Source organism: Hippopotamus amphibius, chromosome 16 (assembly GCF_030028045.1).
Source record: "Hippopotamus amphibius kiboko isolate mHipAmp2 chromosome 16, mHipAmp2.hap2, whole genome shotgun sequence".
In the NCBI taxonomy this organism is placed as follows: domain Eukaryota; kingdom Metazoa; phylum Chordata; class Mammalia; order Artiodactyla; family Hippopotamidae; genus Hippopotamus; species Hippopotamus amphibius.
In genome coordinates, this window is record NC_080201.1 from 61,670,050 (window position 1) to 61,696,562 (window position 26,513).

Sequence of the window (26,513 nt, forward strand, 5' to 3'; positions counted from 1 at the left end):
CTGTGTTCATTGTATTATTTTTTGTGTAATTATCTAATTCAATATAAAATATTTTCCAACTCTGTATAATAGGAAGCCATTCTGCTGAATTTGCAATCAAGGAATTACCATCAAGCGAGGACATTAATAAAGGAGAATTACACCATCTAGTGACATCAGAGAGAAATGAAAGTCATGGCATCAAGGATTCCGACCTCAAGGAAGTCTGTGCACATATGCAGGACAGTGAGAGTGAGTGGGGATCTGATGTAAGAAATGACAAAGAAGTGCTTTGGACCCATAACAAAAATCTCACTGAGAGAGAAGATCAAGATAGTAAATCCTTAATTAATTTTCCCCAGAGTGTTTCTGTAAGAAGTAATGCACGTGAATATTTCACACATGACAAGCCATTCATAAGAAGTTTGTTAACAATGAAAAATAACATAAGCATTGCTGCAAACAAGGATATAAAGTGTTTGGAAAGCAGAACTGGAGTAAGGCCGCAGGCACAGGTGGCTGAACTGCAGAGGTTTCCAACTGAGGAGAAAATGTACGCGTGCCCTCAAGTTGAGCAATCAGTCAACAAGGGTGCCTCAGTTTCACCACTTCACCGAATTCCTCCTGGTGTGGAAAATGCTTTGTTACCTGCACAATACAGGAGAATACACACTGAAGAAAAATCTTACAGGTGTAATGACTGTGGGAAGGCTTTTAGCAAAAGATCAAATCTCACAAATCACAAGAGAATTCATTCCAGACAGAGACCTTACAGATGTAATCAGTGTGGCAAAGCCTTTAACCACCAGTCACACCTCACTACACATCATAGAGTGCATACAGGAGAGAGAGAATATAAATGTGATGTATGTGGCAAGGTCTTTAGTCGAAATGCACATCTTGCAAATCATCAGAGAATGCATAGTGGAGAGAAACCTTATAAATGTAATGAGTGTGGCAAAGCTTTTACCCAGTTTTCGCACCTTAGTAGACATCAGAAAATGCATGCTGGGGAGAAACCACACAAATGTAATGAGTGTGGAAAGCACTTTACCCAACGTTCAAACCTTATGGCGCACCAGAGAATTCATACAGGAGAAAAACCTTTTAAATGTAATAAATGTGATAAAGCTTTTGTTGAACGGTCACAACTTTGGGGTCATGAGAGAACGCATACTGGAGAGAAACTTTACAAATGTGATGAGTGTGGCAAAGCCCTTACAAGACATTCATATCTTACTCAACATAAAACAATCCATACTGGAGAAAAACCTTACAAATGTAATGAGTGTGGCAAAGCTTATACCCAGTTTGCAAGCCTAACTAGGCATCTGAAAATACATGCTGGAAACAACCATAAGCCTCACACATGTGGCAGTGCTTTTATTCAAAACTCAAAGTTTAGGAATCATCAGATTTCATAGTAGAAGGAAACTTTAAAAATAAAACAATTCAGACAAAATTTACGTGTGTATTCAAGCCTTACTCAACATATGGGACTCTATCAAGGAGAAAGAACACATACAGATGGCCAGCAGACACATGAAAAGATGCTCAGCATCACTGATCATCAGGGAAATGCAAGTCATAAGCTCAATGAGATACCACCTCACAGCTGTTTACAATGGCTATCATCAGACAAAAATAAGCGTTGGCAAGTGTGTGGAGAGAAGGGAACCCTGTGCACTGTTGCTGGGATTGTACGTTGGTGCAACATTTATGGAAAACAGTATGGAAGTTCCTCAGAAATTAAAAAAAAAGACCAAAACCCAAATAATCAAACCTGCTATATGAGCCAGGTATTGCACTTCTGGTGATTTGCTGAAAGAAAAGAAAAACACTAATTTGAGAAGATATAGGCACTTGAATATTCATTGTAGCATTATTTCCAATAGCCAAGATATGGAAGCAACCTAAGTGTCCATCAGTAGATGAATGGTTGGAGGAGATATAGCATGTGCACACACGCACACACACACAGAGGAATATTACTCAGCCATAAATAAAGAAGTCCAGCCATTTGCAAGAACATGGGTGGATCTAGAGGATATCATGCTAAGTGAAATAAGTCAGACACAGAAAGACAAAACTGCATGATCTACTTATATGTGGAATATAAGAAACAAAAACAAAACAATGGAAACAGGTTCATAGATATAAAGAACAAATGTGTGGTTGTTGCCAGAAGGAAGAGTGGTGTGGTGCCAGGTAAAATATGTGAACGGGATTAAGAAGTACAAACCTCTAAGTCATGGGGATATAATATCCAGCGTAAGGAATCTGTTCAAAAATAATGTAATAACTGAGGACAGATGGCTACACATATTGTTTTTATTTCATAAAGTAAATGTTACTTCATGGATGTAGTACAGCCAAAACGAACAATGTTGTAATCAATTCTATTTCAGTAAAAAGAGACTCCACTGTAGAGAGAAACCATATAAAACTAATGTACGTGATCTTTAATATTTACTCAATTGAATTTTTGTTATTTAACACTAAACCTCTAGGCATCAAAAGGATAGTAAGGGACTGTTACAAAAACTACACGAATGTACTTGACAACATACACGAAATGGTAAAAGTGGAACCTACCACAAATCACCCATGTGAGACAGATCATTTGAATAAATACTTTGAATTACAGAGTGAATGTGTATTTTTATCTGTGTAGGGATTACACACTATGATGTGAAATACAAAACTCCTTGGTTAGAATGAGCAGTTTCACTCAGACACCCTACAGCACAGCATTTCTGTTTCTGTTCACCACTGTGCTCAGTTCCAGAGACTCATAAGGACAAGACCTGGGGTTTGAGGCTTGGAGGACTATGCCATGTGATACTTTAGGTCACTAACCATTGGTTTAGAAAGAGCAATGTTTTAAATTTTCTTATAAATTGTATTCTTTATTTCTTGCTTAGGTGTTTTATTTATTTGCCTTTTTAAAAACATCTTTCACTCACGCCGGTTTTATAATTGTTATATTGTCAACTTGAAACCGTACAGCAGAATGGTCTGACTTACATACATTGTGAAATGATTGCTGAAATAACTTTATTTAGCATCCATTCTCTCACATCAGTACAATAAAAAGAGAAAAGAAACAAAAATTTATTTTTCTTTTAATGAGAACTGTATTGTTTAAAATACTTTATTCCACACTTGTGATGAATTACCTTCAAATACTTTGGAGAAAAACTTGTTTACATCATAATATACCTAAATCAGTAATGTCTAAATGTGATGTAATTTTAGATTATCTATACATTCATTTTGAGGGTAGACAGGTTTATTTTTAAAATTGTAATATATCTTAGCTCTTTTCTCTGTTCATCTGAGTTTTGTCAAATGTGGATAACAAAGCCTGTAAAACATGAAGACATTTAGATTTATTTTTATCTAAAGTATTATCAAGTTTGCAGTATTTCTAAGGATATTTTATTGGGAGGTATATTCTTTTTCATATGAACTCTGTAGAGCGTAAAACTAGGTTATCAACTATCAAATAATTTTGACAGTAATTTTTATGGCAATATCTGTCACTTAACATCTATTGCAGTGTATGTTTTCTCACATCCTTACATGTGAAAGATTTCATCTGCAGGAAATGGTAATCATTTGGAATATGGTAATGTTTGGATAGAGTAGTTAGTGTATTTAAATGTTTTCACATAAAAATGAGCAGAATGTCTTGGCATGGCACGCATATGACTAGAAGATATATCATCACATTTATAAAAGATCTAGTGACTGATAGATTTGGTGATCTGTATTATATAATATTGCTAACTAGTCCTGTTGGCAAGAAAGACATTTCAGCATGGAGTTGATAGTGGAACTTTTCAGCAAACACAGAACACTATAGTAGAAACTAATTACAGGCAGAAATTATGAATCCATTTTGCTCCTGGTGAGGTTTTTTTAAAAAATTAATTAATTAATTAATTTATTGGCTGCATTGGGTCTTCCTTGCTGCACCTGGGTTTTCTCCAGTTGCTGTGTGTGGGGGCTACTCTCCACTGTGGTGTGCAGGCACCTCATCATAGTGGCTTCTCTTCTTGTGGAGCACAGGCCCTAGGCACGTGGGCTTCAAGAGTTGTGGCACAGGGGCTCAAGAGTTGTGGCTCACGGGCTCTAGAACACAGGCTCAATAGTTGTGGCGCACGGGCTTAGTTGCTCCGTGGCATGTGGAATCTTCCCAGAACAGGGCTCGAACCCGTGTCCCCTTCATTGGCAGGCGGATTCTTTACCACTGCGCCACCTAGGAAGTCCCTGTTGTTTTTATTTTTTTTAATTTTGAAAAAATTTTTTATTTTTAACAATAAACTGCATATATTTAGAGTGTACAATTTGGTATCCCAATCTCCCAATTCATTCCCCCCCCCAACCCTCCCTGCTTTCCCCACTTGGTTGTCCATATGTTTGTTCTCTACATCTGTGTCTCTATTTCTGCCTTGCCCTGTTGTTTTAATAATAATTTTAAGGCAGCAAAATGGGTATATTCACAAGAAAAGGACATTTCCTCAATCATAATAGATTTTGAAATGTCTCTTGTAATTTTTTTTTAAACTTATTTTCATTTATTAATTGGCTGTGTTGGGTCTTCATTGCTACACACGGGCTTTCTCTAGTTGTGGTGGGCGGGGGCTACTCTTCATTGTGGTGTGCAGGCACCTCGTTGTGGTGGCTTCTCTTGTTGTGGAGCACAGGCTCTAGGCGCATGGGCTTCAGTAGTTGTGGCTTATGGGCTCCAGAGCACAGTCTCAGTAGTTGTGGCACACGGGCTTATTTGCTCTACAGCATGTGGTATCTTCCTTGGGCAGGGCTCGAACCCGTGTTTCCACTGCATTGGCAGGCGGATTCTTAACTACTGCACCACCTAGGAAGTCCACGTCTCCTGTAATATTAAGAAACAGATGCAAATTATTAATGATCAAAACTGTGAAAACACAATGATCTTGTTTGACCTGTGTATATATATTAAATCCTGTGCTAGAAAACTAAAGAGCATACATTTTTGAGCACAGATGGAATGATTAAAATATTCACCACTGAATAAAAAGATTTTATTCCAAAGGATTATTGCAACAGGAGTGCTCCAACCAGAAAATCTGCAAAGTCTCAACAGTCAGATAGGAAGGAACTTTTTGTTTATACTGAGGGCTAAACAAGTCTAGGAAAAAAAATCCCACATGAAGAATGAATGAGCAGGTGGCATGACTCGCAGTTGATCAGGGAACGTTTTAACCTACCCTTGGGAGCAGATGGTGTGGCAACAGGGTTCTTTCTGAATTACAGTGCTTAAGAGTGGTCCAAAATTAAGGGGCCTTGGGAGAGGAGAAAAAAGGTAAGTAAATGTTGCTTAAATCATGTTCACAAGCATTGTTCCCAGTGATCAATGAGGACAACGATTCAGTAATCATTGGTGAGGCAAAAAGGGTGGGAATCTGGAGGGTCCGTATCTGCATCATGGCTCCTAAGTAAACAAAGGGGCTAACATGTCTTATTGAAACTAATGGGGAAGAGTGGTTCTTAGTAAAGCCGTTAAAAGGGGAAAGGAGTTCTTTTACCTTTGCTGTTTTCCAGAGTTACAGACTTAGACTGAAGTCCACCATTGTCACTATTTAATGACACCAATAAAAATTCAAAAGATAATGTTAATTTTAGAAAATTTGCACATTAGAAAATTCAAACAATTAAAATAATAATCTTCCCTAGGACACTCAGCATATATGCTTTTGAATGGCATCGAAGGCTCTTGCATGTTATGTAGCTGAGTGCTGTGTGTTCCCGTTTTACAATGGAGCCACGTGTGCACTTTATTTTTTAATTAAAAATTTTTTGGCTGTGTCAGGTCTTAGTTGTGGCATGCACGATCTTTGCTGCAGCGAGCGGGCTTCTCTCTAGCTGTGGAGTGTGGGTTTTCTCTGTCTAGTTGAGGCGCCAGGGCTCAGTAGTTGTGGTGCACAGCATGTGGGATTTTAGTTCCCCAACCAGAGATCAAACCCGCATCCCCTGCATTGTAAGGGGGATTCTTTACCATGGCCCACCAGTGCACACTTTAGTTTGGCTCCTAACCTCTCATGGAGAGTAATAAAAAGGATGCTATCTCCCTCATTGTTTACATTTGAAAGAGCTCCCAGATTCTTGGGGAGGGGGAGGAAACCTAGGATGAAAAGCTGCAACGTCCTTATTTTTGTAGAATTAAAGAAACCTCAGCTACAGTTGAACAGGCTAGACCCACAGGGGTTCTCAAGCCCTGCCATGCATCTTCAGTAGTTCTAAGCAGGAAGAGACCTACACCTCCACTTCTGGCATGAAGGTACCTCTTTTACTATCCAGTAGGAAGAAGAAAACTCTGCCCCAAGACAGCTCAGCCATTCAAAGCATGTAGCAGTGCAACCAAGAGATGCCTCCATGCTTCTGACTCCTAGCTTCCTCCAATGGACTCTGCATCACAGCCCCTCCCAACTTCCCCTATTCCTCTACAAAAGCAAGCTCTCCTTCCTTGTTCTCTGGATTTGCCTATGGCCCACCACAGCTTATAGTTTCATCACAATGACAATAAATGGCCTTATTTGTCACATCCTATAGCAAGGTAAATGTCAAAGAGTAAAAAATAAGATATGGTTGAATTATGTAATAAAGCTTGGTTCTCAAGCACCTGACTGTAGCTAATTACTTGCTCACAGTCTCCAACGGAGTCCCTCAGGTTTGGGGTTGAAATTTTTCCTCAGCGATTTTTTAAAACTAATTAACCTATTGCCTCTGTTGGGTCTTTGTTGCTGCAGGCGGGCTTTCTCTAGTTGGGGGGTGGGGTTGGGGGCTACTCTTTGCTGCGGTGCGTGGGCTCCTCATTGTAGTGTCTTCTGTTGTGCAGCACAGGCTCTAGGCTTGTGGGCTTCAGCAGTTCCAGCACACAGGCTCAATAGTTGTGGCTCACCGTTTTAGTTGCTCCTCAGCATGTGGGATCTTCCTGGAGCGGGGATTGAACTCGTGTCCCCTGCATTAACAGGCGGATTCCTAATGATTGCGCCACCTAGGAAGTCCTCCTTAGTGATTTTTAATGCCTCCAAGTGAATGGGGAACAGAAGTGAAAATTACGCACAGGCACAATATCCTGTCACAGTTCCATCACCTTCGCTAAAAGTCCGAGCTTCCAGCTTCGGAAGGTGTTAACTGCCTGGGGTCTCAGAAGTTCCCGGATGCAGCCACACCCACAATCTCGAGCCCCGCCCCCACGCCCCAGAGCACCCAGCGCCTCGCTGCTTTGAGGATTTTCGCCTCTGCGCTTTAGTTTTTTTTTTTTTGGTGCACGGGTTTAGTTGCTCCGCGGCATGTGGGATCCTGGAGCAGGGATCGAACCCGTGTCCTCTGCCTTGGCAGGTGGATTCTTAACCACTGCGCCACCTAGGAAGCCCTGCTCTCTAGTTTTCACGTAAACTGTCCTCAACTCTCCGCTTCCAAGGTAAGCGGCCCCCGCGTCTCTAATTCCGCACCTAGCCTGGCTTCAAAGGACACCAGACACCTTCAGAGGATTCAAAATAGAGAAGCAGAGCCGGTCCAGACGGAAGAACAGATTAGACTCTCCCAGGAGCGGCCCGAAGGCCAAACCCAGTGTCCGCTGGCTGCGCCCCACCGGTGACACCGCCCCCACCCACCCGAACGTCCGCGACGTGCCTGTCTGTGGCCCCGCCCTCGGCTCGCATCGTTGCGCATGCGCAGGCGCATTTAAGTGCAGACCCGGAAGCAGTTCTCGCGGAACCACGCGCGATCTCCGGCGAGTGAGTCTCGGTTTTACTTTCGGAGACTATGCAATCTTCGTGCTCCGCTACTCCACACCTCGGTTTCCGGGGGTCTCCTGGTAAGTTAAAACCTCTGAGCGCGGTCGTCTCTCTTGCTCTTGAGTCCGCCCCTTTCGCCTCTCAGAACGTCGTCAGAAGACTCGGTTCGGTCCCGAAAGTCTGGGTCCGGTTCTGGTTTAAACAACTGCGAGGCAGGTACCGGCTCCAACTTTTTGCTGTCGGTCCATATGGACACTGACCTCCTGCAGCGATGTTTTCTTCTCTGTCTCCCTTTCTCAAACCTTTGTGTGACTCGGGTCTCCCTTACCCACCCCACCCCCAGTATTGTGGCCATCATCCCTTTTCTTTGTTGGCTCATTGAGTCATGACAGTTGACGTATCCTCACACTTTTTTACCTTTAACCTCAGAAGCCACTGGATATATATATATATATATTTAATTCATGTTATTGGCAGTGTAGGGTCTAAGTTGGTGCACACAGGCTTTCTCTAGTTGGAGCGAACAGAGGCTACTCTTCCTTGTGGTGCGTGGGCTCCTCATTGTGGTGGCCTCTCGTGTTGCAGAGCTGTGGCTCTAGGTACGTGGGCTTTAGTAGTTGTGGCACAAGGGCTCAGTAGTTGTGGCTCATGGGCTCTAGAGCGCAGGCTCAGTAGTTGTGCACGGGGCTTAGTTTCTCCGAGGCATGTGGTGTCTTCCCAGGGCAGGGATCGAACCCCTGTCCCCTGCATTGGCAGGTGGATTCCCAACCACTGCGCCACCTAGAAAGTCCCCACTTGATATGTTTTAAATGTCCACATTATTTTCACTCTAAATTTCGTTGTTCAGATAATGAGGTTTACTTGCTTTCTACGCTGTTCTGTATTAGATGTGTAGTAGATAACTTTAATATGCATGTGGTAAGCGTATCGATCAGCTTTTAACACTCAAAACCTGGTTTAACCAGTTAGTTTAATATTCAGTAGCTTGTTTCTTCCCTTAAGTGATCTGCTCAACTGGTGAGCTCAGAAGTATGCAACTAAATAGATTGTCCCCTCAAGTCCCTTTTGCCCTTTCTGTGCAGATGTTAAAGGATGGGCTGGATTTGTTTCGACCCGGGATCTTGGAATCTTTAATCAGTAAAAATCGGTAACAGCCTAGGGGAGGAATTCAGGCAAAGCTTTATTGAGATTCGTGCTGCACCGTAAGTGAGCAAGAACAAGAAACAGGTGCCCTTGCTTGCTTCCTGATGCGGGGTAGGCGAGCTGGTCACTTAAAGGGGGTGAGGGTAGGAGCTAGTAGAAGTGGATTGGTGGGTCCACTTAGGTGGTCTGCCCACCCCCTGGGTGTTGCTTTTTGCAGGGTTCACGTGCAGTATCCTGCTTTTGCTTGAGAGGCACCTCTGAAGAGGCAGTGGGATTTTGGCCTTTTTGTGTCATTGTTCATAGTTTGCTCCAGCTGTGCATGTATGCAGTTCTTTTTAGTCCCTTATGGTTTCTTTGTATTCTGTGCTCAGGAAACAGTTCTCCAGGTGCAAGCACTGTAGTCAAGGGTCTCAGGTTCCAGCCGTTGCCAGGTTGATGTGAAACTTTGTTCCAACTGAACCCATGTGTTCATGATGAAGAGATTGTTAGAGCACATCTCCGTGGGTGATGCTCTTTCATGTTTTTCTGGAGTAATAACTATTTGTGATTTCATATTTTTTGACTATAATGTTTTTTGGAAAAGAGGAATTAAATGTTTCAATTTGATTAAACCCATAAAAGAGAAGCTTCTCTTGCTCAGGAATATGAAAGGTAATCTGGAATTAGGACAAACCCTTTCTACTTAAACCTTTCCAGGCTGCCATTTCAACCCAGTTCTGCTCACTCAACACAGTTCTTCAGAGTAACTTGGTAAAATTACTCCCCCTCCAAGCTGCAGTGTACACACCTGTCACATGCAGAAGATAGAGTAGACCAGTTTGCCTGGTTATAATTGAAATTTTAAACGTGTTCCAGTCCTCCAAGAGTTAGGAAAAATACTTTAAAAAGAGGCAGGGACATAGGCCCAGAGATGGAGGCATACCTTTTTCTCAGCTTGTCTTTCTCTGTCTCTGTATCAGGGGTAAATCATAAGTGTGGTTGAGTCATCTCTTGGCATTAAATTCTTTTATGGTTTCCCATCACCCTCAGGAGAGATTGTTCAGTGTAGCTCCACAGGGAGCTCTGGAGGTGGGGTGGCCCTCCATATTTGCTCCATAGTATTTCAACAGATGATAACTTCATTCACCATCCCTATTCATCCAGGGGGCAGAGACTTAGTGAATTCCAAGTCCTCCTTTTAGCTTTCAAAAAATGGGGGAAGAATTTCTCTCACCATACAGTGCTTTTTAAAGTGGCTATTATTAACATTACTGTTCCCCACCCCCCCTTTTCTTGTAATTTTTTTTATTTAAAAAAATTATATATTATTTATTTTTAGCCGTGTTGGGTCTTTGTTGCTGCACACGAGCTTTCTCTAATTGTGGCGAGCAGGGGCTGCTTTTCATTGCAGTGCGTGGGTTTCTTATCGCAGTGGCTTCTCTTGCTGCAGAGCACAGGCTCTAGGCACGTGGGCTTCAGTAGTTGTGGCACACAGGCAGGCCTAGCTGCTCTGCAGCATGTGGGGTCTTCCCAGACCAGGGATCGAACCCATGTCCCCTTTTATTGGCAGACGGATTCTTAACCACTGTGCAACTAGGGAAGCCCTCTTGTTAGTAACTGATAGAATATGAAGACCTGTCAACCCAGTTAATAAGTTTGACCTAAGAGACATAAAACAGTGCACCCAGTTGTAGAATATGTTCTTTTCAGCCACTCATGGAACATTTACAAAAATTGACCATGCTTTGAGCCATAAAGCAAATATTAACATATTTCAAAGGACTGTCATCTTAGTGTGTTCTTGGACCTAATGCAATTAAAGTAGAAATAATAACTAAGAGACTTTCATGAGGAAGGCAGATTCGCAGGAAAGAACCACCTCTCCCCCTTTCTGCTGTGGCTCATGCCATCCTTTTCTAAATTCGATGTATCCTCACATTTGTTTTAACTAGATCTCGGAATTCATTGGATATACTTTTAAAAATATTTGTTTGCTTATTTATTTGGCTGAGTCGGGTGTTAGTTGCAGCACCGGGATCTTTAGTGATGGCATGTGAACTCTTAGCTGCGGCATGTGGGATGTAGTTCCCTGACCAAGGATTGAACCCAGGCCCCCTGCATTGGGAGCACGGAGTCTTAGCCACTGGACCACCAGGGATATTTTTAAAATTTCCAGATTGTTTTCCCTCTAAATTTTATTGCTCAGATTATGAGGTTTATATGCTTTTTTATCCTAACTTGGAACTATTCTTTGATGTAAGTAACTTTACAGTATTCACTATGTGTGTGGTTAAGGATGTTGATAATCTTTTCTTTTAAATTAATTAATTTTATTTATTTATTGGCTGTGTTGGGTCTTCATTGCTGCACACGGGCTTTTTCTAGTTGCTGCGAGCAGGGGCTACTCTTCATTGTGGTGTGCAGTCTCCTCATTGTAGTGGCTTCTCTTCTTGTGGAGCACGGGCCCTAGGCACGTGGGCTTCAATAGTTGCGGCACATGGGCTCAATAGTTGTGGCTCACTGGCTCTAGAGCACAGGCTCAATAGTTGTGGCGCTCAGGCTTAGCTGCTCCGTGGCATGTGGAATCTTCCCAGGGCAGGGTTCAAACCCGTGTCCCCTGCATTGGTAGGCGGATTCTTTACCTCTGCGCCACCTAGGAAGTCCTTGATAATCTTTTAACATTCAAAACCTTATTTAACCAGTTAGTTTAATATACAGTAGCTACTTTCTTCCCTTAAGTGATTTGCTAAATTAGTGAGCAAAGGCTCTAGCTGAAGGCTTTAACTAAGTAAACATCCCTGTCTAATCCCCCTTTGTCCTTTCTGTGCAGATGTTGAAGGGTGGGCTGGATGTGGTGTTGTTTTGTTTTGGTTTTTTAAGTTTTTGGCCGCACCAGGCGGCATGTGGGATCTTAGTCGACTGACCAGGAATAAACCCCATGGACCCTGCAGTGGAATCCGGAGTCTTTAGCACGGGACTGCCAGGGAAGTCCCAGGATGGGCTGAATTGATGTGGAATTTTGTTCCAACAGAACCCATGTGTTCATGATGAAGAGATTGCTCAGAGCTCATCTCTACAGGTGACTTGCTTTCATGGTTTCCTGGAGTAATAACTATAGTTTTTTTTTTTTTCTGGATTAGGGAAATTAAATGTTTGGGTTTGATTAAACCCCTGAAAGAGAAGCTTCTCTCACTCAGGAATAGGGAAGGTAATCTGGAATTAGGACAAACTCTTTCTGCTTAAACTTATCCAGGCCACCACTTACACTCAGTTCTGCTCACTCAACTCAGACTTCTTCAGGGTAACTTCGTAAAATTACTTCTGTTGAGTCTCATTTGCCACCTGTAACATGGAGAAGATAGAGCAGGCCAGGTTTTCAGAGTCTGAGCAAATGGGATCCCTGAAATGATTTTGATAATTGGTTTTGTGTTTGCATTTGGCGGGTTTTTTGGATGTGTACCCAGTTAAAATTAGAATTTGGAACATGTCCTAGTTCTCCAACAATATTGAAATTCAGTAAGAAAGAGGCAGGGGCATATGCTTAGACAAAGAGGCATGCCTTTCTCTCATCTTCTCTTTCTTTATGAATCATGGGGTAAATCTTTTTTCTTTTTTTTCTCTTTTTTCTCTGTTTTCTTTCTTTTTTGAGACTTGATTGTTTCATAACGTATGAAAATTTTAAATCACTAGTATATTTGAAACTAACATGTATTGTATGTCAGTTATACGTCAGAAAAAATAGAAAAAAAAAGCTAATGTGACTTTAGAATACTTTGCTATAAATGCAACATTTTATATCAATACCATAAAAACAGATGGTTGGTTCTTCATCTCTTCAGTGGAATGTTATGTTTTGGATTTTGGGCCAGATTTTAGGAAGAACCTTGACAATGTAGGATGCTTCTGTGAGAAAGCAGAACTGAGCCAAAGGACTTGAGACAACTTTTTGGACAGGTGTTGAAATTACAGTCTTCACATAAATATTGGTGTACTGTAGCTGAGTGTGAAAAACCATATTTATTGGCTTATGATGTTTGTCATAAAAAAATACAAAGTATGTTTTACTGAAGGTAGAGGTTATGAAGAAAAAGTTAGACCATGTGTTTGTGGAAACGTGTAGTGTTGGATGTGTTGCTGTGTGTGTCCACACTAATCACTATCAACGAGAGTGTGAGGGGCAAGTAATGCAGTGACAAAGAGAAAAGTTCCTACGCTGATTACAATGAGGGAGAAAGGAGGGCTGCTTGTTGAAGATAGAAAATACCTCATCAATATGGACTACCCTAGCTCCTTAGGTATTATATCCATGGACTTAATGACCTGGTTCCAGTCCCACAGCTGGCATAAAATGCACATTTTATTTTTTTAATTTATTTTTCAAAATTCCTTTGATTGCATTGGGTCTTAGTTTTAATTAATTTTTTAAAATTTATTTGGTTGCACCAGGTCTTAGTTGCAGCAGGTGGATTCCTTAGTTGTGGCATGCAAACTCTTAGTTGCGGCATGTATGTGGGATCTAGTTCCCCAAACATGGATCGAACCTGTGTCCCCTTTGTTGGAAGGCGGTTCTTTACCACTGGACCACTAGGGAAGTCCCCACCCCCACATTTTTTGAAGCAGAATTTGAGGAGAGAGAGTTCAACTATAATAGTTGGAGACCTCAATTCTCTCCTTTTAATAACCAGACAGGAGATCAATAAGGAAATAAAGGATTGAGCAACACTAAACCAGTTAGACCTGAGAGACACATACGGAACACTCCATGTAACAGAAACAGAGTGTACTCAAAACTAGGAATAGAAGGGACTATCTTTAGTCTGAAAGTGGATATTTATTAAAATCCCACAGTTAACATCCTACTTATTGTTAAAGATGGAATGCTTTCCTATATAATCAGGAAGAAGCAAGGCAGGGGGGCCCATTTCAGCACTACTTGTCAGATAAATTAGACCAAAAAAAAATTAAAGATATCAAAATTAAAAAAGTAGTCAAACTGTATTCACAGAAAACATGCTTATATTTAAAAACGTGAACAGTCCTTAAAAAGACTGTTAAATGATAATAAGTAAATTCACTGAGGTTACAGAATACAATATTAGTACCCAATATTCAGCAGTATTTCTGTACACTAGCAGTAAACATTGAAAGTAAGTAAAACAATTCTGTTTACAAGACCATCAAAAAGAGTAAGAATAAATTTAACCAAGGAATTGGAAGATTTGTACAGTGAAACTGAAAGTACTGCTTAACGAATTGAAAGAAAATTTAAATGAATGTCAAGATGTCCTGTGATTGTTGACTGTAAGACTTAGAGTAGTTACGATGGAAGTACTCACCAAAGTGACATAAAGGTTCAAAGCAATCCATGTCAGGATCTCTCAGTCTTTATTTTGCACAAATGAGAACATGATCCTTAAATTCATTTTGAATTAGTATGGACCCCAAATACCCAAAATAACTGTGAAAAAGAATAAAGTTGGAGGACTTACACTCCCGACATCAAACGTTACTGCAAATCATGGATAAACAAAACTAGTTCTAGCTTGAGAAGAGTAATATGGATCAAAATGATAGACTAAGAGTCCACAAATAAACCCATCTATCTATTGTGTATTCCTTTTTCACACAGTTCCAGAAACATTCAGGCAAAAAAAGTCTCTTAAATGGTGCTGGGACAGCTGGATCTCCATGCAAAAGAGAATGAAATTGGACCTCTGCCTCTCACCACATAAGTAAATCAGTTCAGAAGGAATCAAAGACTAAGTGTAACAGCTAAAACTATGATACCCTTAAGTGAAAGCATAGGGGTAGATCTTCATGATGTGCACTGGCAGTGGATTTTTTTAGATATGACACTGAAACCAAAAGATAGAAAGACAAAATGGATACGTTGAGCTTCACCAAAATTAATAGTATTTGTATACTGAAGGACACTGTCACCTAATTGAAAACATCATCTACCAAGTGGCAGGAAGGATTTCCAAATCATGTATCTGCTAAGGGTCTATTATCTAGAACATATGAAGAATTCCTGTACCTCAAGAACCAAAATACAAAGAACCTAATTATAAAATAAGCAGAGGACTTGAATAGACCTTCCTTTGTAGAAGTAAGCAAGAAGCAAACCAGCAAGATGCTCAACAAAATTAGTCAATAATAAAATGCAAAATCAAAACTACCATGAGATATAATTTCACACCCAATATGATGCCTATAATAAAACAGAGAATAACAAGTGTTGATAAAGATGTATAAAGTTAGAATCCTTATAAATTGCTGTTGAAGTATGGTAGCCATTGTGGAAAACAAAACCAAGTGACCTAGTGATTCCACTCCTAGATAAATACCAAAAAGAATTGAAAACAGATATTCAGACACATACTTCTGCATGAAAGTTCCAGCAGCAGTGTTAATCGTAATGGTTATAACCCAAATGTCCATCAAGGGGTGAGTGAATACCCTGTGGTATACTCATACAATGCAGTATTACTCATCCGTGAAAATATATAGTGATATATACTATAGTGTGGCTGAGCCAAAAAAAAAAAAAAAATTCACAGAGAAAGAAACCAGACAAAAAGCCACATTTTATACCATTCCCATTGTATGCAAATGTCCCACATGGGTACATCCATTGGGACGAAGCGTTAGTGGTGTCCAGGGACTGATGGCAAATGGGGAAGAAAGAAGCAACTGCTGAATGGGTAAAGGATGTTCTTCGGGGATGATTAAAATATTTTTGAACAAGGAAGAGGTGATGTTTGTTCAACATTATAAATGTACTAAATGCCACTGAATGGTACTTTAAAAGTGGCTAACTTTGTTATATGAGTTTCACCTCAGTTACAAAAAGTTAGAGAATTGTAACTTGTTCAAAATTCTCTTCCGTGGATCAGTCAGAACATTCACTCCAGCCAAGTTAATCCTTACACACGTCTGCTTCTGTAAATTTGTGTCAGGTTCAGAACTCTCTCCTTGTCCACTTGGTGAGATGTGCTTTCCTTTCAGGGACTGTTTACATTCAAGGATGTGGCCATTGAATTCTCTCAGGAGGAGTGGGAATGCCTGGACCCTGCTCAGAGGGCCTTGTACAGGGACGTGATGCTGGAGACCTACAGGAACCTGGTCTCCCTGGGTGAGGATAACTTCCCTCTGGAAGTTGGTAACTACTTCTGTGTATCTTTGCATTTCCCCTTGTGAGTCTTTTAGGAGCCCCTAGCATGCTTGGGAGAGTTTCAGATCCCTGTTTTTAAGAGAGTGATTGAAGCTGTTTGTATTCAGAATGAAAGGCTTCATAAAGTGGCTTATGACTAACTTCTCCTTTCTTCAGAAATTTGGCACATGCTTGCTTAGTGGTGGTTTGTAGAACACTAACAGTCAGAAAGCCTTATGGCAAATTAAAAAAAAAAAAATTCAGTCTGTGGTTTTACTCTTGAGCTTTTGATTCAGTAGTTCCTGGAAGAGTGCTAGGAATCTACACACTTAAAATCATCCCTAAACATTCAGGAGGCAGTCAGTGGATTACTTTTTGAAATACTTTTCTAGATCCATCTACAATATCCTTTCTTCTATATATATGCACTTTTAATGTGTAACTTTTGTATGCTGAAAGGTACTTTTTTTGGTGTTTTTTTGTTTTGCTTTTGAGGGAATTGATAAGGTATAATTAATTGTCTTAACTTTTGAAAGAATCTTTTAAGACAGATGGTGGCAACTGGGATGTTTGTGATAATAGATGAGAAAGATATGAAAGATATTCTCAATTGTAGTTAATTGGTTTGACTTTCAAATATTCATTATTGACTTTACTCCTGTTTTATCACACCGTGGAGAAGTCACCTGAATAGTAAATGAATCCTGAACAGTCTGCTCTTCTAAAAACAATGAACTGGTATTATTTGCAGGCAAAAGGAGAGAACCCTTAGAATACGTCAGGCTACACTCTGAAACCTTTTTTTCCTCCCTAGCTTTCTCCCTTCTTTCTCAGTTACTGTACCAACATTGTGGATGATACTGAAATTCTACATAATGTGAGCAGGATAAACTATTTATAAACTGCTAAAAAAAATATCCTTTTTTCTTAGCTGAACAAAGCACTGAGTATAGCATATCATGTTCTGTTTGTTTTTTGTTTTTGTTTTGTAAATTGAAATCTCTTTTGAGGTGAATATTATCTTCATTCTGGAACAAGGGAAAGAGCCCTGATCTGTGGAAAGTGAAGTGAAAATAGGGAAAAATACAGAGAGGTCAGCATGGTTTTTGTTTTGTTTTGTTTTGTTTTTGGCCTCACCATGCTGTTTGTGGGGTCTTAGTTCCCCAACCAGGGATTGAACCTGGGCCCTTGGCAGTGAAAGCACTGAGTCCTAACCACTGTACTTACAGGGAATTCCTGGTCAGAATGTATTTAGATGTGAACTTAAATGAGAGCTCCGATGGGCACAGAGCAAGCTTCTTCACTAATAATCTTTGAGAAATTCTCCTCAAATGGGAAAGATCAATGGGAAAATAAAGGTCCATTTCTTATGAGTTCTTAAAGGAAATTGAACCCTACATAAGCACCTTAGTACTCTGTTACTCAAATATATAAAAGTTTAAACTCCCACTCTACCGTGGTACTCCAGCTCATTCAAAGCCAAAGGAAAGGCTTTATCATGACCTATAACACGCTATTATCTGGCCCCTCCTACCATTTTGATGTCTCGGTTTGAGAGGGATGGAAATGGCTCTCTAAGGAGTCCTTTCCCCTTTATCTCTTGGTTTTCAGTTAACACATACCAGAGCTAAGTCCTCTATAATCCTGACCTGAGGACCTACTTAGTTTCCATTCACATTTTATATTTTTGGGAGAACTTCTCAGCAGATAGACAAACAAAATAGCTGTTTTTCCATTGTATCTGAGGTTCCAGATAACCTACCTTAAGGTAGTTTAGTTTTTTTGAGAAACCTCCATACTGTTTTGCAAAGTGGCTGTACCAATTTAAATTCTCAGCAACATTGTAGGAGGGTTGCCTTTTCTCCATATCCTTGCCAGCATTTTTTATTTGTGTTCTTTTTGATGGTAGCCATCCTGACAGGTGTGAGGGGATATCATTGTGGTTTGGATTTGCTTTTGCCTGATGGTTAGCGATGTTGAGCATCTTTTCATGTGCTTGTTGGCTGTTTGCATTTCCTCTTTAGAAAAATGACTGTTCAGTTCTTGTACCCTTTTTAAAATCGGGTTGTATGCTTTTTTGATGTAATGTTGTATGAGCTGTTTGAACATGTTGGATATTAATCCCTTATTGTTCACATCATTTGAAAATATTTTCTTCCATTTATAGGTTGTCTTTTCCTTTTGTTGATGGTTTCCTTTGTTGTGCAAAGGCTTTTAAGTTTAATTAAGTCCCATTGGTTTACTTTTGCTTTTATTCCCATTATTTTAGGAGATGGATCCCCAAAAATATTGCTGTGATTTATGTCAGTGTTCTGTTTTCCTCTAGTTTTAGGGTATATGGTCTTATGTTTAGGTCTTTAATCCATTTTGAGTTTATTTTTGTATATGGTGTTAGAGAATGTCCTAATTTCATTCTTTTACATGTAGCTGTACAGTTTTCTGAACACCACTTATTTGAAGAGACTGTCTTTTCTCCATTTTATATTCTTGCCTCCTTTGTGGCAGGCTAATTGACCATGAGTACCTGCATTTTTTTCATGGGCTCTCTCTCTTGTTCTGTTGATCTGTGTGTCTGGTTCTGCCAGTGCCATGCTGTTTCAGTGACTGTAGCCCTTGGTCAGGGAGCGTGATCCTCCAGCTCTGTTCTTCTTTCTCAGGATTGTTTGGCTGTTGGGGGTCCTTTGGGTTTCCATACAAATTTTAAAATGTTTTGTTCTAGTTCTATGAAAAATGCTATTGATGTTGTGATAGGGATTACACTGAATCTGTATATTGCCTTAGGTGGTATGGTCATTTTAACGATATTCGTTCTTCCAATCCAGGAACACAGTGTATCTTTCCCTCCTTTTGTGTTGTCTTCTCTTTCTTTTATCTGTGTCTTAGGGTTTTCGGGGTACAGGTATTTTGCCTCCTTAGGTAGGTTTATTCCTAGGTATTGTGTTCTTTTTGATGTGATGATAAATGGGATTGTTTTCTTAATTTCTCTTTCTAATACTTGTTACTTTATAGAAATGCAGATTTCTGTGTATTAATTTTGTATCCTGAAACTTTAGGGAATTCATTGATGAGCTCTAGTAGTTTTCTGGTGGTGTCCTTAGGCTTTTCTATGTACAGTATCATGTCATCTGCAAAGAGTGACAGCTTTCCTTCTTCCTTTCCAATTTGGATTTCTTCTATTTTTTTCTTCTCTGCTTGTTGTGATAATTTGTTCAAAATTATGTTGAATAAAAGTGGCCTGAGTGGGCCTCTTTGTCTTGTTGCTGATCTTGGAGGAAATGCTTTCAGCTTTTCACCACTGAGTGTGATGTTAGCTACTGGTTTGTTATATATGGCCTTTATTATGTTGAGGTATGTTCCCTCTGTGCCTGCATTTTGGAGAGTTTTTTTTTTTTTTTAATCATAAATAGATGTTGAATTTTATCAAAAGGTTTTCCAGCATCTATTGAGATAATCATAAGGTTTTTATTCTTTTTTTATAATTGGTATTTTTTTATTGAAGTATAGTTGACTTACAGTGTGTTAATTTCTGCTGTACAGGAGCATGATTCAGAAATGTGTGTGTGTGTGTATACACACATATTCTTTTTTTTTAATGTACTCTTCCATTATGGTTTATCATAGGATTGAATACAGTTCTATGTACTATATAGTAGGACCTTATTGTTTATCCATTCTGTATATAAAAGCTTACATATGCTAACCCCAACCTCCCACTCCACCCCTTCCCTAACCCCATCCCCCTTGCAACCACTAGCCTGTTTATTATCTGTGATTCTGTTTCTATTTCATAGATAGGTTCATTTGTGTCATATTTTAGATTCCGCATATAAGTGATAACATATGGTACTTGTCTTTCTCTTTCTGACTTACTTCAATTAATATGATAATCTCTAGTTGCATCCATGTTGCTGCCAATGGCATTACTTTATTGCTTTTTATGGCTAAGTTGTATTCCGTTGTATATATGTACCACATTGTCTTCATCCATTCATCTGTTGAAGGACATTTAGGTTGTTTCCATGTCTTGGCTGTTGTGAATAGTACAGTGAACATGGGGTTGCATGTGTCTTTTTGAATTATAGTTTTGTCTAAATATATGGCCTGGAGTGGGATTGCTGGATCATATGGTAATTCTATTTTTAGTTTGCTGAGGCACCTCCATACTTTTTTCCATAGTAGCCACACCAACTTACATTACCATCAACAGTGTAGGGTTCCCTTTTTCCATCACCTCTCCAACATTTGTTATTTGTACAATTTTTAAGGATGACCATCCTGACTGGTGTGAGTTGGTACCTCATTTTAGTTTTTATTTGCATTTCTCTAATAATTAGCAATGTTGAGCATCTTTTCATGTGCCTACTGGCCATCTGTATTTTTTCTTTGAAGAAATGTCTGTTTAAGTATTCCGCCCATGTTATGATTGTTGTTTTTTTGTTGTTGAGTTGTATGAACTGTTTGTATATTTGGAAATTAAGCCCTTGTCAGTTGCTTCGTTTGCACATATTTTCTCCCATTCTGTAGTTTGTCTTTCTGTTTTGTTGATGGTTTCTTTTGCTGTGCAAAAAACGTGTAGGTTTGATTAGGTGCCGTTTGTTTCTTTTTGCTTTTATTTCTATTGCCTTGGGAGACTTATCTAAGAGTACATTGATACAGTTTATGTCAGACAACATTTTGCCTATGTTCTCTCTTAGGAGTTTTATGTTGTCATATCTTATGTTTAAGTCTTTGAGCCATTTTGAGTTTATTTTTGTGTATGGTGAGAGGGTGTGTTCTAACTGCGTTGATTTACATGTGACTCTCCAACTTTCCCAGCACCACTTGCTGAAGAGAGTGTCTTTTTCCCATTGTATGTCCTTGCCTCCTTTGTTGAAGATTAATTGACCATAGGCGTGTGAGTTTATTTCTGGGCTCTTTATTCTGTTCCATTGATCCATATTTCTGTTTTTGTGCCAATACCATGCTGTTTGATTTACTGTAGCTTTGTAGTATTGTTTGAAGTCTGGGATGGTTATACCTCCTGCTTTGTTCTTTTTCTTCAGGTTGCTTTGGCAATTCTGGTTTTTTTATGGTTCCACATGTATCTTGTTTGGGACCCTCTTTACTTCCTGTACCTGGATATATGTTTCCTTTTTTCAGGTTTGGGAATTTTCTTCACCATAATTTCTTCAAATACATTTTTGATTTCTTTTCTGTTTCTTCCCCTTCTGGAATCCCTATTATGCATAGATTGATTGGCACACTTTATTATATTCCATAGATCGCTTATATTACTTTTATTATTATTATTATTTCATTTGGCTTTCTGCTGTTGTGATTGCATGATTTCTATTATTCTGTCCTTCAGGTTACTTATTATTTCTTCTGCATTATTCATTGGGCAATTGATTGCCTTTAGCTCAGCTTTCATCTCTGCAAATGAGTTTTCTAGTTTTTCTTTGTTCCTCTTAATAGTTCGTAGTTCCTTTTTACAGTACTCTGTATTTCTATCAATAGCCTTTCTTAATTCCTTCAGTATTTTCATTATCTTCTTTTTGAAGTCTGTGTCTATTAGACTGAAGAGGTCTGTTTCATTGTTGTTTCAAGTGGGAGTGGTTCTTCTACTTCTTCATTTTACTTATGTTTCTCTTCTGTGAGTTTAGGAGAAGCAATTACCTACTGTGGTCTTGGAGGGCTCTGGATATGTGGGGGCGTCCCTGTGCAGCTTGTGTGGGTGTAATAGATTGGGTGTGAGGGCTGTGTTTAGTGTGGATGCCTGTCACCTGTGTTGTGAGCGTGTGCTGGTGGTTATCCCCTCTATAGGGGATGTGCAGATGAATCAGCTAGTGTTGAGCCCTCGGGTTCCAGGTCCACCCCCTGAGCATGTAATGGGAGAGGAGGTGGCTCATGACCATTTCTGGAGTCCAGGTGGGTAGTGGTGGCAGCTGCTGACCACTCCTAGAGTCTGCAAGGGTCAGGGAGGTGGCTGGAAACCACCGCTGGAGCCAGTACACGTTGTGTCCTGTTCTTTGAGAGCAAGTGTGTGCACAGGGAAAAAGGGTACAATGGTCAACCGCCCTTTCCCTCTCGAACCACCCAAACAATGGTGCCTTGCCTCTAAGGCGCCCCAGGCTTCTTCCTCATACACCCTCAGTTGCTCAGTTGTGGTCACACCAGATTCCAGGCCCCACCCGCCGCCCTGGGGCTGTTTCCACATAACCATCCTAGTCCTCTCCCTAGGTCTGATCTCCATAGCCTGAGTTCCAGTTCCCAGGACGTGCATCTCAGGCTGGGGAGTGCCAGGCAGTGGCATTGAGTGTGTGCTTCTCCCTCTGCTCTGGCTGCCACAGACCATCTGCTGCATTCTCCTCTGAGGCTCTGAAGCTCCCCTTCTGTCTTGGCAGATCTCCCTGCCAGTGAGGGGGTTCCCAGGGTGCAGGAACCTTCCCTCTTTCACAGCTCCCTCCCAGCGGCACAGGTCCTGACCCAATTGCTTGCTTACTTTCTCTTTTTTTTTTTCCTGCCCGGTTAGATGGAGATTTTCTCGCCCTTTCAGCAGTCTGAGGTCCTCCACCAGCGCTGAGTAGATATTCTGTGAGAATTGTTCCACGTGTAGATGTATTTTTCATTTATTTGTGGGAGAAGGGGAGCTTCATGTCCTACTGCCCTGCCATCTTGGTTGCTCCTTCTGGTTTTTATTTTTCAGTTTGTTAATGTGTTGCATCATATTGATTGATCTGCAGATGGTGAAAAATCCTTGCATCCTGGGATAAATTCCACTTGATCATGGTGTATGATCTTTTTAATGTACTGTTGTATTCGGTTTGCTAATATCTTGTTGAGCATTTTTGCATCTATGTTCATTGGTGATATTGGCCTGTACTTTTCTTTTTTTGTGATGTCTTTGTCTGGTTTTGGTTACCAGGGTGATGCAGGCCTCTTCTTTTTTTTAATTGAAGTATAGTTGATTTACAGTGGTCTGTTAATTTGTGCTGTACAGCAAAGTGATTCAGTTACACATACACACACACACACATATATATACATTTTATATTCTTTTCCATTAAGGTTTATCACAGGATATTGAATATAGTTCCCTGTGCTGTATAGTAGGACCTTGTTGTTTATCCATTCTATGTATAATAGCTTGCATATGCTAAACCCAAACTCCCAATCTCTCTCTCCCATGCCCCCTCTCCCCCTTGGCAACCACAAGTCTGTTCTCTATGTCTGTGAGTGTGATTCTGTTTCAAAGATAAGTTCATTTGTATCATATCTTAGATTCCACCTCTTAGTGATGTTGTGTGGTTGTTGCCTTTTTCTGACTGACTTCACTTATTATGATAATCTCTAAGTCCATCCATGTTGCTGTAAATGGCAAAATTTCAATCTTTTTTTTATGGTAGAGTAATATTTCATTGTATATATATATATATATATATATACCACAATATTTTTATCCATTCATCCATTGATGGATATTTAGTTTCCTTCTCTGTCTTGGCTGTTGTAAATAGTGCTGGTATGAACATTACGGTGCATGTATGATTTTGAATTATTATTTTCTCTGGATATATGCCCAGAGTGGTATTACAGAATCATATAGTAACTCTATTTTTAGTTTTTTAAGGCACCTCCATACTGTTTTCCACCAATAGTTTAGGAGGGTTCCTTTTTCTCCACAACTTCTTAAGCATTTATTTTTTGTAGACTTTTTGATAACAGTCATTCTGACTGGAATGGGCTGATAACTTCGTTGTAGTTTTGATTTGCATTTCTCTAATAATTAGCGATGTCAAGCATTTTTTCATGTGCCTCTGGTCATTGCTATGTCTTCTGTGGCGAAATGTCTATTTAGATCTTCTGCCCATTTTTAAATTGTGTTGTTTGTTTTTTTTTTAATATTGGGTTGTTTGTATATTTTGGAAATGAATCCGTTATGGGTCACATCTTTTGAAAATATTTCCTCCCCTTCTGTAGGCTGTCTTTTCGTTTTGTTTATGGTTTCCTTTGCTGTGCAAAAACTGTTCAGTTTAATTAGGTCTCATTGTTTATTTTTGTTTGTATTTCCTTTGGTTTAGGAGATGGATCCAAAGAGATACTGCTGTGATTTATGTCAAAGAGTGTTTTGCCTATGTTTTTTCTCTAGGAGTTTTATAATATCTGGTCTTAACATTTAGATTTTTAATCCATTGTGTGCTTATTTTTGTATATGGTGTTAGAGAATGTTCTAATTTCATTCTTTTACAAATAGCTGTCTTGTTTTCCAAGCACCAGTGGTGTGTGTTTGTTTGTTTTTTAAGATTTATTTTATTATTTATTTATTTTTGGCTGTGTTGGGTCTTCATTGCAGTGCACAGACTTTGTCTAGTTGTGGCAAGCAGGGGCTACTCTTCATTGTGCTGCGCGGGCTTCTCATTTTGGTGGCTCCTCTTGTTGCAGAGCACGATCTCTAGGCACGTGGGCTTCAGTAGTTGCACCACACAGGCTCAGTAGTTGTGGCTTACAGGCTCTAGAGCACAGGCTCAGTAGTTGTGGTGCACGGGCTTAGTTGCTTTGAGACATGTGGGATCTTCTCAGACCAGGAGTCGAACCTGTTTCCCCTGCTTTGGCAGGAGGATCTTTAACCACTGTGGGTGCCATTAGGGAAGTCCTCCCAGCACCACTTGTTGAAGACATTGTCTTCTCTCCATCATATATTCTTGCTTCCTTTGTGGTAGATTAATTGACCATAGTTGCATGGGTTTATTTCTGGGCTTTCTATCCTGTGCCATTGATCCATATGTCTTTTGTGTGTGTGTGCCAGTACCATACTGTTTCAGTTACTGTAGTTTGTAGTTTAGTCCTTAGGTAGCATGATTGATTCCTCCAACTCTGTTCTTCTTTGGCTATTCAGGTCTTTTGTGTTTCCATACAAATTAAAAAAATTTTTTTTCTAATTCTGTGAAAACTGACTTTGGTAATTTGATATGTATTGTATTGAACCTGTAGATTGCCTTGGGTAGTAGAGGCATTTTGACAATACTGATTCTTTCAATCCAGGAACATGGTATATCTTTCTCTTTGTGTCCTCTTCAGTTTCTTTCATCAGTGTTTTCCAGATTTCAGAATACAGTTCTTTTGCCTTCTTAGGTAGGTTTATTCCTAGGTATTTTATTCTTCTTGATGTGATGGTAAATGGGATTGTTTCCTTAATTTCTCTTTCTGATCTTTTGTTAGTGTATAGAAATGCAACAGATTTCTGTGTATTAATTTCGTATCCTTCAACTTTACAGAATTCATTGATGAGCTCTAGCAGTTTTCTGATGGTGTCTTTAGGCTTTTTTATGTATAGTATCATGTAATCTGCAAACAGTGACACTTTTACTTCCTCCTTTCCATGGATTTCTTTTATGGCTACAACCTCCAAAATTTGGGGTGTTTTTTTTGTTTGTTTGTTTGTTTGTTTTAAGTTGTGAGTTGCATTTATTTGGGGCAAAATGAGGACTGCAGCCCGGGAGACAGCATCCCAGATAGCTCTGAGAAACTATTCCAAAGAGGCAGGGGGAAAGATTAGTATATATGTATTCTTGGTAAAGGAGGAGTACATGCACTCAAATACATTTTTTTTTGTAGGGGGTTTCTGCTAGTCACAAGGAGCAGACATCACCATGTAGGGATTTAGTGCTTTTCTAGATATGAGAGGATGCAAGGGTTGGGCTCATAAAATCAGCTCCGAAAAACATCTATCTAAAGACCTGTTCTGCCCATCCTCCAAATCACAGAGTGCCTCATTCCTGGTCTCCACCCTGAATTCCCTTCGGGGGATATGGAAGGTCAGCAGCTACAGCAGCACAGAGTGATTTAATTCTTGTACAGGCAGATGGCAAGTTCCAATTTATAGTTGACAGGGCCCCCTCATGGTCATAAATTCGACCATACTTTGGGAGGCATTTCATGACCATGTTGTCCCACGGTGCTAGTAGGAAGGCTCATTCCCAGGTCTGATGAAGATCTTGCTGATAGGCCACTCAGTGTGCCAGTACCGGGCTAGGTCTCTGTAACAAAAGTCAAAGCTCTCTGGACCACCTGTATTCCTAATCTGTTATGGTCCAGGAAAAATTCCCTCTTGTTGCATCTTCCCATATCCAGAGTTACACTGTTACAGTCATTGGTCACATACAGAGCTATATATTTGATCAACTGCTTCAAGTAGCCTAGTCATCATTATTTCTGTCAGTGGCTCAGTCACACATTTGGTAATACAAGAAACAATAATCCTGTGAAACAGGCAAAATACAATATAGTTAATAACATTCATAGTGTTATAAGTAAATATTTAAGCCAAGAGCTTCCCACGCCAAACCAGTTTTTGAAGTCAGGACTTGGGAATGGATCACTTAAGGCAGAAATCTGATTTTTCATATGCTTCATTAAATGTGTTACATTAGAGGATTCATCAAGTATGAAAACACAGCATTCATTCAACAGTTTGAATTATGGCACGGGTGCCT

General features: G+C 39.9%; 1 protein-coding gene across 1 annotated transcript in view; it reads left to right on the forward strand.

Moving 5' to 3' along the window:
• Positions 1–26,513, forward strand: part of LOC130838297 (zinc finger protein 208-like) — a 325,381-nt gene that overhangs the window by 49,015 nt on the left and 249,853 nt on the right. Inside the window, 1 exon segment of the mRNA XM_057711180.1 lies at positions 704–1,322. Coding sequence (XP_057567163.1) covers positions 704–1,322 — 619 coding nt within the window.